The sequence below is a fragment of the Oreochromis aureus genome, linkage group 23, assembly GCF_013358895.1.
Source record: "Oreochromis aureus strain Israel breed Guangdong linkage group 23, ZZ_aureus, whole genome shotgun sequence".
NCBI lineage: Eukaryota > Metazoa > Chordata > Actinopteri > Cichliformes > Cichlidae > Oreochromis > Oreochromis aureus.
The window spans coordinates 18,609,034-18,623,961 of NC_052963.1; the positions used below are offsets into that span (position 1 = coordinate 18,609,034).

Genomic DNA, 14,928 nt, shown 5'->3' on the forward strand with positions numbered 1-14,928 from the left:
TTGTGCTATGCCAAGTTTTCAGCTAATAGCTTTTAGGAATCACGTTTGTTAGTACAAAAAATACTGTTTAATGTCTGTCAAACTGTGTAATCTTTGACATTTTTCATAGATCCAACTAAAGACATTAGAACAAATGATGTGTTTTTGTGGTTGTGGTTGTCTTTTTTACGCTTCAATGATTCATAGTGGTTTAACCAGCAAAAGATTGGCCAGGGACAAGTTCTGAGCAGAAAATAAGTGAAAAAGCAGCCGATATCCAAAGAAAAACGTTCAAAGACATTCAGGAAGCCTCAAGAACTACTGCTCAAGACCACTTTGAAAACAATAGAACAAAGTCTGTCTACTTGGTAACAAAATATAAAAAAACACAATTGTTGACTTTTGCACATTATCATATGTCATGTTTTTCTTTTAAATCATTTTTTATTTGTTATTATTTTATTTGTGCGTATGTGTGTGAATAATATAATTCCACAACCACAGCGCTGCTCTGAGTCACAGCCAATCAGAGAGCAGATATAGTCAAAGCCGGAAGTCGTCATCGCTGGCAGAGGAGTATTCCCGCGAAGATTGAGGCGTCTCATCGTTGCTCCCGGTATGTTTGTTCTGATGTGTGTGTGAAAAGAAGCTCGACTAGCTGACACCTGTCTTACACAACGGTAGAAGTAATCAAAGTTAGAAATGGAAAACATTCGTGCTTCTTCAGCACGCTTTTAGCGAGCAGATCTTCGAGTAAAGCCCTGGGTTGCGTCGCAAGCGTGTAGCACCGAGGTTCTGTTGTAAAAATGCCAATTTTGTGTTCTCCTGACTTGTCGGCGGATATGATCTCAGCCTTGAATGCAGCCCGAGACGGATTCTCACACTTATGAGTCGCTTTCTAATTCGGCATACATAAAATCTATTTAGACATTCATTTTTTGACCAAATTGTAAGTTAAGCAGTCAAAGGCAGCTATGAGATAGAGTGTTATTGTTGCATCAGCTGTATACCGAATTAAATTGTTTTATCTTCACCTGTTATCGACCCTAACATTGGTTACAGCACAACTGTAAACATGTCCTGAAGCGATGTGATTTCGTTTTGGTGATTATTAGTCTTACATTTGGCTTAAACTAAAAAAAAAGGTGTTATTTATTGGCATTAAAACCGTTGTTTCCACCATGTTGGTGCATTTAATTGACACCTAACGGCAATGTAAAGTGTCAGTATTATCCCCCTGATAAATGAATTTAGTGGCATGTTGAAGTTGACCTGTTTTCCCACTTTTTCACATTTTGCAGTTGACAGTCACATCATCATGAGTAAGAGGAAGGCCAGAGATGCTCATCTGCCTGTAGGGGAATGCATCAAACAGGTGTGTGTATGAACAGCCAGTGAGTTTTTCAGTGTCATACTCTGAAATATACCTAATAAAATGTAGTTTATTTATAATACATGTTTCTGTGCAGGTTCAGCAGATTTTAAGGGAGCGATTTTGTGAGAGGCGGCTCCCTGACAGACTAGAGGGAGTAGAAGCTCAGTACAAGTAAGTTCATAACAGCAGGGCCTGTGGATAGAGGTGATTTTATAATAATGTCAACAAGAAAATCACGGAGAAAATCAGAACGTTAAATTCAAACAAAGTTGGATATTAAAATAAGAAACAAGACAATCAGTGCGAGAAAAGAAACTGGAGAAATGACTGGCACAGGTTCCTGCCTCATAGCTTCAACCGGATCGGCCTGTTTTAATCCTCGGGGCGTTTCTGGCGCTGTCAAAGCTGTGTGTTTGTGTCTGTGTGTGTGTGTGTGCGCATTGTGACTTCGTTATGGTTGTCCTTTGAAAACACATTCTTGTTTAAAGTGGAGGTCTGGAAAGAGGCTTAAAAATGTGAAAACACACTGACTGGTAAAACACTGCCCACTGTGGTGAAACGTATAGTAACAGTATGTAGGGTGTAATTATGAAAGGTACCTTTACTAGTGATCAGTAAAAGGTTAAAAGTTCGAGGCCATTCCAACCTTACTGTTTATACAGGAGAGGAGGAATCTGTTGTAATCTGGCCTTGTGAAAATAAAACCATGAATAATTTGTCCTAAGTGTTTGGGAAAGGCAAATAAGCTGTGAAGGGTGTTTGTTTTTGTTTCGGCTTCGGTTCCTACAGGTGTTGGATGGTTTAGAAGGCCCGTAGTAGAACTGTCATCTATAATTAAGAGCAGACCTGGAGCTCGGTGTGAGTTTCAGTGACCCAGTTCAGTCGCACCTGGGTGACAGCTCTGTCCCAGTTTCCTGGCCGACTCGGCCACAACACGAGCTTCCCCAGTGAGAGATTTCCACTCATTAGAAGCAGGAGATGGGGGTGTAAATTTTGCTAAGCATTGTGGGTATTGTAGTTAAAGCCATTGTGTTTGCAGACACCTCCTGGAGCTGCTGAGGCGGACGGCGATCCACGGGGAGAGTAACTCTGTGCTAATCGTGGGTCCCAGAGGAGCAGGGAAAACGACGGTGAGCCGTGGAAAAAATGAATTTGTGTTTTTTAAATTTAAATAATTTTTTAAAAGTATGGACTTGTTGTGAATCCTGTGAGGTTTGTGTTTTTGTGCCTGAAGCTGCTGCAGTGCGTGCTGAGAGACCTGCAGAAGGAGGAGAAGGTGCAGAAGAACCTTCTTCAGGTTCACCTCAATGGTGCCAAACCTCATTTAAATTCCTCACAATTTAAGAACCCACACGTTTGCTGGAAATCTGAATTGGATGGATGGGTTTGTGTGTTTGCTGCAGGTCTCCTGCAGACTGATGACAGAATAGCGCTGAAAGAAATAACCAGACAGCTCCACCTGGAAAACGTTGTTGGAGACAAAGTGTTTGTGAGTATTAAGAGAGACTGTTATTAACATTTTCAGCTCTGAAAACTCCTACAAAAATCTTTCTACCTTTTTTTTTTTTTTTTCTTAGGGAAGCTTTGCTGAAAATCTGGCTTTCCTCCTGGAGGCATTAAAAAAAGGTGAGAAAATTCAAATATTTAAAGCTGATTTCAGACTAGAGGGGCAGGTTTGATGTTTTTTTTGTTCTTGTTTTGTTTTTTAATCCTAAAAGGCAATCGCAGCAGTAGCTGCCCAGTGTTGTTTGTCCTGGATGAGTTCGACTTATTCGCCCACCACAAGAACCAGACTCTGCTCTACAACCTGTTTGACGTCTCACAGTCCGCCCAGGCTCCCATCGCTGTGGTTGGCGTCACCTGCAGACTGGTGGGCCTCAGAATACCTCTCAGAAACGCTACTTAGATAATGGTAGGTGTTTTTAATACGTGTTGTGATTCTTTTTCCATTCAGGATGTTCTGGAGCTGCTGGAGAAGCGGGTGAAGTCGCGGTTTTCCCACCGTCAGATCCACCTGCTGAGCAGCCTCAACTTCACCCAGTACCTGGAACGGGTTTGGACGCAACTCAGCCTGCCGGACAGCTTTCCTGACAAGAAGTTCGCTCAGGAGTGGAACGCTGGTGTAAAGGTGAAGCTAGCAGGCAGACACAAAGTTTTCTAGTCAAGTCTTTAAGTAGTCTTCAGGAATAGTTCTCCAGGCTTCTTGAAGAACATTTGTTCTGTTCTCTGTTAAGATGATCCTTACCTTCTATCCAGGTACGTCTTTACTGCATTGGCAGTGAGTTTGGGATCATTGTCGTAATTAAAAATTGAAGCTGTTGCCGAATGCAAATGCAGCACCAAACCATGATGGAGCCTCCACCGTGTTTTACAGATGGCTGTAGACACTCACTGTTGTACGTCTCCCCGTAGATACTGACAATGATTTGAAGCAAAAGACTCCAAATGTGGATTCATCACTATCAAGACCCGTTGTCACTGATTTTCAGTCCAGTTCTTGTGTAATTTTCACACCTCAGCCTTTTCTTACTGTTTCCCTTCATTAAGAATGGCTTCTTCGCAGCCACTGAGACCATTTCTGATGAGACTTCAGTGAACAGTTGATGGATCAGCTAAAGGTCCAGATGAATCTCTAAAGTCCTGTGGATATGACTACAGAGCGCACCTGATTAAAAGCCGCCTGCTCTAATTGTAGAAAGAAAATAAATTTTGTACTTGTACAGTATGGTACAGGCCGCACCGGATTTTAAGCCGTATGCGTTTCACTTGTAATATGAGATATTTACACAGAAATATTACACATGAGGATTTTTAACGTTTAATTTAATCCGTAAGGTAACATAAACATGGTAACATAAACGTTATGGTAACATAGAAAAATACATACTGCAAATGCTTTTTTTCCTCGAGCAGCGCCTGTAACACGGCTACTTTTAAGTATACGTACGTATCGGTAACACACAAATTACGTTGCTTATGGTTTTTTTACGGAACAGTGCACAAACAACATTACGTCTCTTAACAGCCGATAAAAACATATACCGTATATATACTACTTATCATTTTGATTGGTCTACTGTTACGGCTTGGTCGAAAAATATAATGAAACGATTGTTGGCTTTTGCATGGTACTGCTGTTTTTTGTGCTCTACCTTCTTCGTGACCTAAAAGCCTTAAATAACTCACTAAAGGTCAGAAAGTGTCTAATTTTGAGTTGTTTGAGTGACCGTTGTAACATCACTGCCCAGCTAACATGGTTCAGGCAGCGATGTCATCTCTGGCCTCCATTTGAATGGGAGACGATGTACACACCTTTTCCACATAGAACAGAAGTGCAGACATACAAAGCACAAAGTACTGATCTTTGTTTTCTTGGTTCTTCAGACTCTGTGTGAGGACAAATCTGTGGAGGAAGTCCTGCAGAGACACTTCAACTCTAGCAAAGACTTTCGCTCTCTGCACATGCTGCTGGTGAGAAGAACATTTCTGAAGTTCGGTTTGGGGAAGTTTTGGGTGTTTCCTTTTCTTTCATTGTTTCTTTTCGTACTAAATATCTTTACAGATGTTGTGCCTGAGTCGCGTCTCTGTCGCCAAACCTACCATCAAACCAGCCGACCTGCTCGAGGCCAGCCGGATGTGTTTTGCTGACGCCACGGCTAACATGCTCCATGGTGAGTACAAGTCCTAACAAAGGAGTGTTTTCTACCCATGGTCCGAAGATTCTAAGTGAGCTGTGTCTCTTTAGGTTTGTCCATCTTGGAGCTGTGCCTGGTCATCGCCATGAAGCACCTCAATGATGTGTATGAAGGAGAGCCATTTAACCTTCAGATGGTCCATAATGGTACGATCGCACGATTAAATTACACAAGTAGAATATGCTGTCCTGTCTTTTTCTTCACTCGTGTCTGATTGTTTCCAGAGTTTAAGAAGTTCCTGCATAGGAAGTCCAACTCCATGTACAACTTTGAGCAGCCTGTTGTCATGAAGGTTGGTAGAAACGCTTCGAAACTCTTCCCCCAGTCTTTCCTACCAAACCCCCACCCCACACCAGGCGGAAAGTGGAGATTTCCTGAACACCGGTTTGCTGACTGACCCTTAATCTCTTCTCGCCTTTAGGCGTTCGAGCACCTGCAGCAGCTGGAGCTGATCCGGCCTGTCGATGGTTCCTCGGCCAAAGTCCAGAGGGAGTACCAGCTCATGCGGCTCACCCTGGACCACAGCCAGATCATGGAGGCCCTGCAGAAGTACCCACAGTGCCCCACTGACATCAAGCAGTGGGCCATGTCGGCGTTTGGGTAGAGCTTCAGAACATTTAGAATTCAGAGTCTGTGAAGCTTGTTTTGACTTGGACTGAAGAGCTGAAGGTTTGCACTGCTGCCTACTGTAAACGATCACAAAATAAAAGGAAATGAAGAGTTTGGCATTGGTGCGATCAAATGTTTCACCCTCTAAGCAGTTAAAGAGGTTTATGCTGCAGATAGATCCCCCCCTTACCTAATACAAAAACTCAGCTTAATGTGCATGTGTCATTTGATCAATAGTAGGAGTTAGCAACCCATAAAAGTCATCAAGCGTCCAGCTTTCATCATTTTCAGGTCATGGGCATCAGGCTGCTGAATGCTGCTATCTAGTGGTGATTTCATGCAGTTGACAATAACCTGGATAAAAGTTGTAGTTTTGATTTCTTGGTTTTACAGAGTTTATGCACAATGATCACCTGACTGGTCTGCACCCAAAATGTGCTTCCAGTCGGGGTCATATCTGTCATTTTATAGAGGCAGCAGTGTGACTCCTGATGGACCGTGAGCTGAATGAAGATTCACCTTAGTGGCAATAAAAAGAACTCATTTAATTACAAGGTGTCCTCTTGGTAGATATTTTGTGTTTCTAGGCTTCAAAAGCCTCATTGCTGCTCGTTTCAAAGGTATATTTTAGAATAAATCCAGCTTTATAAACATGAAAAGTTTTTGTTTTTTTTAAACTAATTTTAACTGTTTAAATGGTATGCTATGTATTTGAGTCTATTTTACCAGTTCCAAATATAAGCCTCATGTTTCCAACAGGGAACCCAGCCAGGGAATCCCACCCTCAAATTAACTGCCTTTTCTTAAACATGGAGCACTGAGCGTTTAAGCAAGGCTTGTAACTGAGTGAAGGGACCTGCGAGTATCAGCCTTAAGAGCAGCCAATATAATTCTCTGAATGAGAGGAAAGGAGGTAACTGTGCTCCATAGTTCGGAGCCATGACACGGGCACAGCCCATACCCTTATGAACACAGTGTACCCGTCTTCTGATGGCTGATTCCAGCAGGATAACACACCATGTCACAAAAGCTCAGATCATCTCAAACTGGTTTTATGAACATGATAATGACTTCATTGTGCTCAAATGGCCTCCACAGTCATCTCAGTCCAATAGAACAGATTTGAGATGTGGTGGAACAGGAGACTCATCTGCAGTAGCTATGTGATGCTAACAAAGAATTAAGACAACTCTAAAGGCAAAAGTACTTAATCTAGTACTAGCAAGGTGTACCCATTAAAGATAACTGTCTTTGCATTGGTTAGGGTTTACCTCTTAAAATCTGATGTATCAAAATTTATTTTATGACTTTCCTTTATGGAAAAAGTCCCTAAGAATGAAAACCAACTGTTTCCAGAAAAATGCCAAGCCTCTAAAATGAGTTAAAACTCCAGACTGCAGTGATTCAGAGAGAGCAAAAAAGGAAAGAAAACACATTCACAATCTAAAAACACATTTATTTACATCACGTGGATCACTTCAGCTGATAAAAACCATGGCCGGCTAACATTAGCCGAGAGTCGCAGCGCTAATCAGGGATCAGTCCTGCCTCCTCTGCTATAATGTACACAGGGTTCATGAAGGTTATTTCCTCTGCTGTAACACTTTTTCAAGAGATTTTCCTCTCATCCCTTCTGTGAGAGGCCAAAGGTCAGAGGTCAGGATGAGGACATCCTTAAAGCTGGTAAAGACTCATTCCTGCTCAGGAAAACCCAGTGGGATGTTTCTTTTTTGTTTGTTTGATGTACTTCACTTTCCAGTTTGAAATTGCAGACCTTAGTTTCTTTCTTGTTTTTCACATTTTTTTCTCAGTAACATAAAATGTACAGTCACATGTATCAGGAGCAAAGAAAAAAAAGACATTTTCATCACTGAAGAGAGGATTTTTTTTTTTTTCTTTTTTAAACATGACCCACTGAAGTTTCATGTTCAGACTGATCAGTTTCTCCCAGCCTTAAACAACCTGTAAGCATCATTAGCACTGGAGACAGTGTTGGCAGACCCTGGATAAGCGCTGCAACTCGAGAGCCTCGAGAAATGTGGGGTCAAAGTAGTGTTTTTGTTTTTTTTGTTTTGTTATTTTTTTTTTAATTTGTTTTGTTTGTTTGTTTTTTTTTGTAGAAATTTCAGGCCTGGTAACCAGACTTCTCTTACTGCCAAGACAGTCTTAGCGGTGGGGGTCAATGGAGTTCAATGTTTCCTCTAAAACTCTTTTCACCAGCGAGAAAAAGGAGGAGACTGGGAAGTTAGAATGAAATAACCTGTAGTGGATGATCATAGTAGCACGGGAATATTGCAACAGCTCCTAAAGAGCTCGGAGGGCTTTTTAAATGTAACCATCAGGGGATCCAAGCAGGCTCCCTGAGGAACACCTTTGGCTGAACCATCACAATTCGTTTTCTTTCTGCCTTACAAAGTACTCCAATGAGCCTCCAGCTTAGTCAAGGGAAACTTTAACAGGCCTGGGTGCTGAGTCAAAACACAAGAAAAGTATAAATGAATGTAGAGGAAACACTGAAGTTCAACACGCACTTATAAAGATTCAGCTCAGAGTATATAGTTGATACAGGTATTTATGTCTGTACAGATCCTAGACTGCTTAAAATAGTGGGGGCAACAAGACACAAATGTTTCACTGTTTATATGCACAGCAATGTGAGGTGCTGGGCTGGAGGAAGTCGTGGTAGAAACATGTAAAGCTTAAACACGCGCAGGACCCATCCATACACCTTTAAATATCCAAAAGATCCATCCTTTTCACTCCTCTCAGGTCACCAAGTCAACTGCTCCTCATCAGGATAAGGCTGAAGTTCAAGATAAATTATACAAATCAGGGGGGTCGAATATGACTGGACCATTTTCCAAAGCTGGTCACCTCAAAAGTTGAGGTGACCAGCTATCTTGCAAACACTGATACCACCACTGCCTCGCTACAGTATCCTCCTGAACGAAAGACACAATCTCCACAACAGTGCCAGAGATCAAAACAGGAAACTAAGAAAGTGTAATTTAATCTGGTAGCTCCTGCACTAGCTGAAAAGGTGACAAAAAACCCCGATGCTATTAGCTAAAACAACACCAAAGTGTGGCCAGTGGATATCACGGCACTTTTAGTGTTCACTGACATTTGCAAGGGCGAGAACATTGGGTACAATAGGCCCTGGGGGAGGCTGTCATTTGTTGTTGCCATCTAGAAAGCTGTGCAACCTCTTTTGTGAACATTTACCAGTCAAGAGGATTCTCATGAGCATTTGTTGGGGGTGAGGATGGGGTGTACCTCTGCTGGCATCTTCATTACAGAGACAACATCCAATCAATTACATTTTCACTGACTTGATTAACTGGTGCTTCCAAAGTTGAATCACTCTAGCAGGATCCATTTCACTACCCATTGCAGAGAAACTGGCTCAAGCTCAGTTGGGGGTGCTCACAAGACCATTGACAATGAATAATAATGAATAATTCTTTAAAGGTTCTTCTAGACAAAAAGTTAATTTTTTAAAATTTTTCTACCTTTTCCCCTTACAATGAAGCTAATTTTGCCAATAAAGGAGATTCCAGAAGAAGCTGCTAGTTTAAAGAAAAAATACATCTACTACAGCAAATGTCTCAAATATTTTCCAAAAATTTCCAGAGGGAAAAACTTTACCCCACAAAATTTAAATATTTGAGCTATAGCTCCATAGGGCCATGTTCATTCTGGACCATTTTAGAAGCGCCACCTATTAAAATGAGATGTTCCGAGTCCTTGAGTATTTAGAAGCTCTTTTGGTGAAGTTTCCTAACTCTTCAGTGCAAGAAGTTAATGCTACAGATCCTCAAAGTTCAATTCAGCAATGCATCATGTCGCTATATGTAAATGCTCCTTTGGTGGAGTCAGAACAGGCATGGTCTAGACCTGAGGGGAACCAATGGATGGTAGACGAGATTGTCGTCAATTGCTTTAATTGGGTACTTGATCAGGTGAAGACAAACAGAACCAAATATCTGCTTTGTTTTGGAAGTTTAGGTGCTAAAACAATGGTAGGACCAGAAGTTTTTGAAGACCTTTTTTTCCCATCATCCTTTGGATGGTCGGTTTGGTCCTAATGGACCATAGAGCCGGTACAACCGAGAGGTGTATGAATGGATGTCCAAATACGCTGGGCTTTGCAAGTTTCTACGGGACAGGGCACAATCACACGAAACCAGCCAAACGCAAAGCCCTCTAAAGTTACACAGGGCCGGGCTCAATCCATCGAAGTACACACAATACTGGAATCCAGGAGTCTGAAGAACATTCATTCTCGGTCATTTTGTCCATAGACTGAATAGAAAGAAGCATGAGTACAGTTTATATCTTTTTCTTTTTGAATCAATTAATGAAAGTAGTTCCTGAATTACAACTGAAAACCCACCCCAAAACACCCACCCCAAACCCTGAAACCCCAACAAAAACCAAAGCTCGTGCCAGAACTTTATTCCGAGTTGCACTCGAGCTCCAATCCCCAAAACCTCAGGCCAGTAAATTAAAAAATAAATACAACATATCAATATGCAAGGTCACGGATTAAAAAAAAAAAAAAAATGCTACAAGTTATTTGTGTGTGTGTGTGTATTGAAATTCACTCCTGCAGCTGAACCTACAGAAGTGTAGGGTAGTTTGCGGCACTGGTTGCATATAACTCGCTAGAACTTAGAAAAGCATAGTACTGAATCCCTGAATGGTATTTGTCGGTTTGGGTCGGTTTCTCTGACCGCAGTTTAAACTCAAGCCAGAAGTCTTTCCCCTACAGTGCTTAGGATGTGACTGCCAACCAAACAGCAGCGAGTTTCTTTGCTCGTGGCTGATAAGATTTGTCAACCACTTTGGCAGGTAACCAACCAGTTTGGAGGCAGTTTTTGGAAATCCACTTGGCTGCTGGAACACTGGTGAGTAGGTTTTGCATTTGAGGACACAAACATGGGAACTAAAAATAATAATACTGGTGTCTTTCCCTTATGTTGGTGTCATTCAAGGATCTTTTTCGTTCTGCAGTTCAATCTCCCTTTGTGGGACAAGAAAACACATTGTGGTGGAAATGAGGAAACTTCTTTGTAGCCTTATTCTGTTTCTGTCTGTCAGACCTTCAGGGAACAAATTAAGTTTACCCCTAAACTGAAACCTTTCCCCTAAATCAAGAACATTTAGAATTTTTTTTAGCAACCTGGTTATGATTTTGGTTTATTTGCCATAGTTCTATACTGAAGAAATCCCTGCAAGTGAGGTAGTACTTACTGAAGGGCTGCTGGGGTTTGCAGTACTGATCGTCCCTGACTGTTCAAGCCTTGCGAGGACCTTGGACAACAGGTGCTTTTGAACAGCAGTGGAGCAGCATAAGGAAGCGACACTGATGCAAAAAATTGTACTCATGCTACAATATGTAAATAAGATGATGGCTTCAACTTCCTTCAGGTTTGCGGTGTTGTTGCAATATGATGTGCGGAAATAACCTCAAACTTATGCTGTCAAATTTGCTCAAAGAACTTTTACAGTTCAACTCTGAAGATCCTTTTTTTTTTTTTTTTTTTTTTTTTTTTGAGTCTTCTAGATTTAGGTGGGATAACTTAACAATTTGGCCCTGATTGGTACAAATGTTGGCACACATCTACATTCTCCAAAACATTTAGCTTCATTACAGACTTTTTTGTGCAAAATGAAAGGATTTGCTCAACTGATCACTAAACAATTTAATTTCTTAGTGTTTTACTTGTATACTTACTGGCTTTTGCTCACCAAAACGTCATAATACAGTGCTGTAAAGATAGCCTCACTGTCTTGAATGTGAATGGCTTGGTTAGAAAGAAGTCTCTTTTTCCCAGTATTTTCTAACTGCACACAGAGCTTGATTTTAAACTGTGATATGTGAAACCGTCCCAAAGCTTGAGGAGAGACTGCAGGTCTGCCGGCACCAGTGTTCAATATCCCTCAGAGGAAATAAAGACTCAAAAATGTCATTTGTCGCCTTCGCAACAACGACAGATACATCCGTTTTGCCTGACATCTACAAGATTAACTAATATCGACACGTAGAAATGGCACCAGGATGAAAGACAGAAAGAAGAGATCCCCTCGTCTCCACTCATTGAACCATGGTTAGCTGTGTGAGTGTGCTGGTTGGGGTCGGCAAGGGTTTCAAACTGTCAAGTTGAGCAACCTAAGTGGTTTTAGGGGTTTCTAAGAACTTTTACTTTGAAGGGGAACATTCTTGGTTTCTAGTACGTCTCAGAGGTTAAATAATGAGTGTTTGCAGACAAGTCGGCGTCTTCTCTGCAAGCTACAGGTAACCAAAGAAATCACAAGGAGGGTTTTGGTTGTCATGGGGTCACCAACTGGTTTCTAGGCCTGTGTTACCAAGGCCCTAGGGAAATAACCCTCAAATTCCAATGCCAGTGGGCCCAGCTCAAGCGAAGGGATCAAAACCAATTAATTAAGTCTAAACTGGAACAGTGCAGAATGAAGGTGGTTAAGACATGACCAGATGTTTGGTTCTACAGATACATTAGGTCAGGTTGACTGTGTTGGTTGGGCAGGTTGATATTTTTCCTGTCTTGAGTAATATCTCTCTTCATTTTTGTGGGAGTTAATTCAGCGGTCTGCATCCTTGAGACTTCAACTTACGACTAATGAACGCCGTGGGGATCTGGCATTAAATGATTGGTGGAACTTCATGTCAGAAAAAGTGGATAGTCCTAATATAATAATATAATATCTCTATCATGTGACTGTTTCTTTCAGAAGATGAGATAAATAAGGATTATTTTGAACTGTGATTCATGCTTGGCTACTTAAAAAGAATGGGGAGCAGATTATGTCCACTTTTAGTTATCGACCAACCTTACCTAATACCGTTTTCTTCAAACTGACTAAAGACACTGAACTATTACTGCACAGCTAAACTCTAACAAGTGGAGACGAGGCAAGAAAGAGACAGAGGAGGCGCAAGATTCGGCGAGAGAGGAGGTACTCCAGTTCGAGACAGGTGAGGATGAGGATGTGAGGGCGTGGTGTTGAGTAGCAAAGATTCCTGAGGTGTATCCAAAGAGAGCAGAAACTCTTAATTAAAAAAAAAAAATCAAAATAAAAAGATGCGTGCAATCAAATCAAAAGCAAGCTGGCTCAGCTAAATACAGGCACAGTTCCAAAGTAGGGCTGGGTACCTCTGGAAACTGTACTTCAAATTTGATACCTCCTAAAAATAATCATGCCAGGTGACCTCTTGTTTTTTTTTCCATGTTTTTTTTTGTTAATCTGATTTTTCTAAATAGAATCAAACAACACATAATTTATTTCACAATGAATGAACAAGAATATGACCCGAGAGTTTGATATCTCAGATTAAATATCAAAAAAGAAAAAAGAAAAAAAAAGAGAAGGTATCATTATAGCTGGTACCCAGCGCTAATCCAGAGAGAGATCTCGTGACTCCAATTCAAGCTAGTCAGCAATGGGTATTTACTCTCTGCTGACGGCTGACACAGCAAACCCAAAAGGGGGGAGGGGAAGAAAACTTTAAACGTCATTATCACGGGTGTGGGTAGGGTGTGGTTGGTGGTGGTGTGGGGGGGGGTGGGGGGTCATGAGTTTATCCCGTTCTCATGAACATATGATAGAAGCAAAAAACCCAAAAAAACAACAACAACAGGAGAAAGTTGAAGTAGACACTGAGAGAAAGGAAGGGGAGGAAGAAGGGAAAAAGTTGCGTTGTTGTTTTTACGGTTTGTATGGCCGTGTGTGTCTGTGTGCGTCTGTGTGTGTGTGTGTCTAGGCTTTGTTGATTGACGAAGGGCCAAAAGGTTCTAAAGGAAGTGCGAGCGATGACCGTGAACAGGGAGAGAGGGACTGATTTTTTTTTAAAACTGTCCATCTGAACTGAGGTATACCTGGTTGAAGGAGGTTTATGGTTTTTATCGTCGTAATGCTTGAAAATGGACCCCCCTCCCCATTCCCCCCCATTTAAAATAAGCTTGATTACCAAGTTGTCTGGGTCCATAATACACTATTTACAGCAGCATTACACTATAAACATTCAGAAGCCGTTGCTTATTGGCAGAACGATAGTCTCCAAAAAAAAAAAAAATTTAAAAAAAAAAGAGAAAAAAAAGAAAAAGAAAAAAAACACACGAGAAAACAGCAAATGTATCAAGAGCCGGACGCTCGTCTTTTCTTTCTTTTTTTCTTCTTTTGTTGTTTTTTAACACTAAAATGCACTGAGAGTTTTGTGAAATTTCTCCGAAGAATCTTCTCAGAGCAGAACACGTTGCCCTCCTACATCTGTGCGTGTGTGTGTGTCTGTGTGTGCGTGCGTTTGCATGTATATGTGTATATAAAAACAATACATGATCAAAGTGTCCGTAGAGTGTTGTCCCAGCATGTCAGCGCTGTCGCTTGGTAAAACATCCTGAGTGAGTCCGCTCAGGATGGCAGAGTTCAACATTAAAATCCTCAAGCACACCTATTAAAATGAGGTGGATGTCAACTGATGTGGTGAGGCGGGCGCAAGGGGCGTTTCCTGAATGCGAGCAGCGGCCCGCACTTAAAGGAACAGGAAGGAAAAAGAAAAAAAAACAATCAAAGAAGAAGAAGAAGAAGAAAACCCCCCCCCACAAAGCCAACCAACCAGGGTTGGCCATTTATCCCCTCGTGTTGATCCGTGTTTTCGCTAGAGCTCGTCTGGCGTCGGCTGATTGGCTGATCATAAGCTGGACTCCTTGGGTGGGAGGTCCACGTTTGTCACCATGGTGACAACAGTGACGATCTCCTCAGGGCCGATGACGGGTGCCTGGCGTTGCATCTGTCCGATGCGCTCTTCGACGCAGCCGGCGGACAGGCGTGCCTCGGCCTCGTGGTCCCAGCAGTCCTCGATGGTTTCACAAAGCATGGCCAGACCCTGTGGAACAAAGTTCAGACGAACATTATCCAAACAGCACCACGATATCTCAAGCTGGTTGTGGTTTCTGGAGTTTGAGCATGGACACACTGGAAGCGCTCTGCAGCGGCACAAAGTGGGCGGGACCTATTTATAAACTTTCAGGCAAGCGACTGAAGAGACTATCCAATGAAAGCTCACAATACTTTGTGTTGTTCTTACTCAGGTTCTTACTCACTGTCATTTTGTCCTGTGTTATAAGTTGTTTGATTATTTTAGGTATACATCAGCTGTTCTTTTTAAATGTGCTATAGAGGGAACCAATTATTTTAAATCATGCTGCATAAATCAAAGAGCTATGGGACAGTTTCAACAAACACTCC

General features: G+C 41.7%; 2 protein-coding genes across 5 annotated transcripts in view; one reads left to right on the forward strand and one right to left on the reverse strand.

The window, feature by feature from the left end:
- The first annotated feature begins 494 nt into the window (after positions 1-494).
- orc4 (origin recognition complex, subunit 4) lies at positions 495-5,772 on the forward strand. 4 transcript variants are annotated; one of them, XM_031734970.2, is made up of 14 exons: positions 495-595; positions 1,281-1,354; positions 1,449-1,525; positions 2,394-2,484; positions 2,589-2,664; positions 2,758-2,843; positions 2,932-2,980; positions 3,073-3,224; positions 3,309-3,482; positions 4,739-4,825; positions 4,917-5,025; positions 5,100-5,195; positions 5,274-5,341; positions 5,471-5,772. In XM_031734970.2, exons 2-14 carry the CDS (start codon positions 1,298-1,300, stop codon positions 5,651-5,653), a joined length of 1,305 nt encoding a protein of 434 aa, XP_031590830.1. In that variant the 5' UTR covers positions 495-595; positions 1,281-1,297; the 3' UTR covers positions 5,654-5,772. The 4 variants fall into 4 exon arrangements, with proteins under 4 accessions (XP_031590830.1, XP_039462617.1, XP_039462618.1 ...); XM_039606683.1 differs by lacking the exon at positions 495-595 and adding an exon at positions 600-659; XM_039606684.1 differs by lacking the exon at positions 495-595 and adding an exon at positions 610-665.
- A 1,321-nt stretch (positions 5,773-7,093) lies between these two features.
- Positions 7,094-14,928, reverse strand: part of acvr2ab (activin A receptor type 2Ab) — a 79,354-nt gene continuing 71,519 nt past the window's right edge. The window contains exon 11 of the mRNA XM_039606228.1: positions 7,094-14,566. Within this exon, the coding sequence (XP_039462162.1) occupies positions 14,372-14,566 (195 nt within the window). The 3' untranslated portion in view covers positions 7,094-14,371. The remainder of the gene's footprint in view (positions 14,567-14,928) is intronic.

Coding starts and splice junctions, on each gene's coding strand:
- orc4 (XM_031734970.2), top strand. CDS start 1,298: ATGAGTAAGAGGAAGGCCAGAGATGCTCATCTGCCTGTAGGGGAATGC. Junction 3,483..4,738: donor AGTGGAACGCTGGTGTAAAG/GTGAAGCTAGCA, acceptor TTGGTTCTTCAG/ACTCTGTGTGAGGACAAATC. Junction 5,196..5,273: donor CCTTCAGATGGTCCATAATG/GTACGATCGCAC, acceptor GATTGTTTCCAG/AGTTTAAGAAGTTCCTGCAT.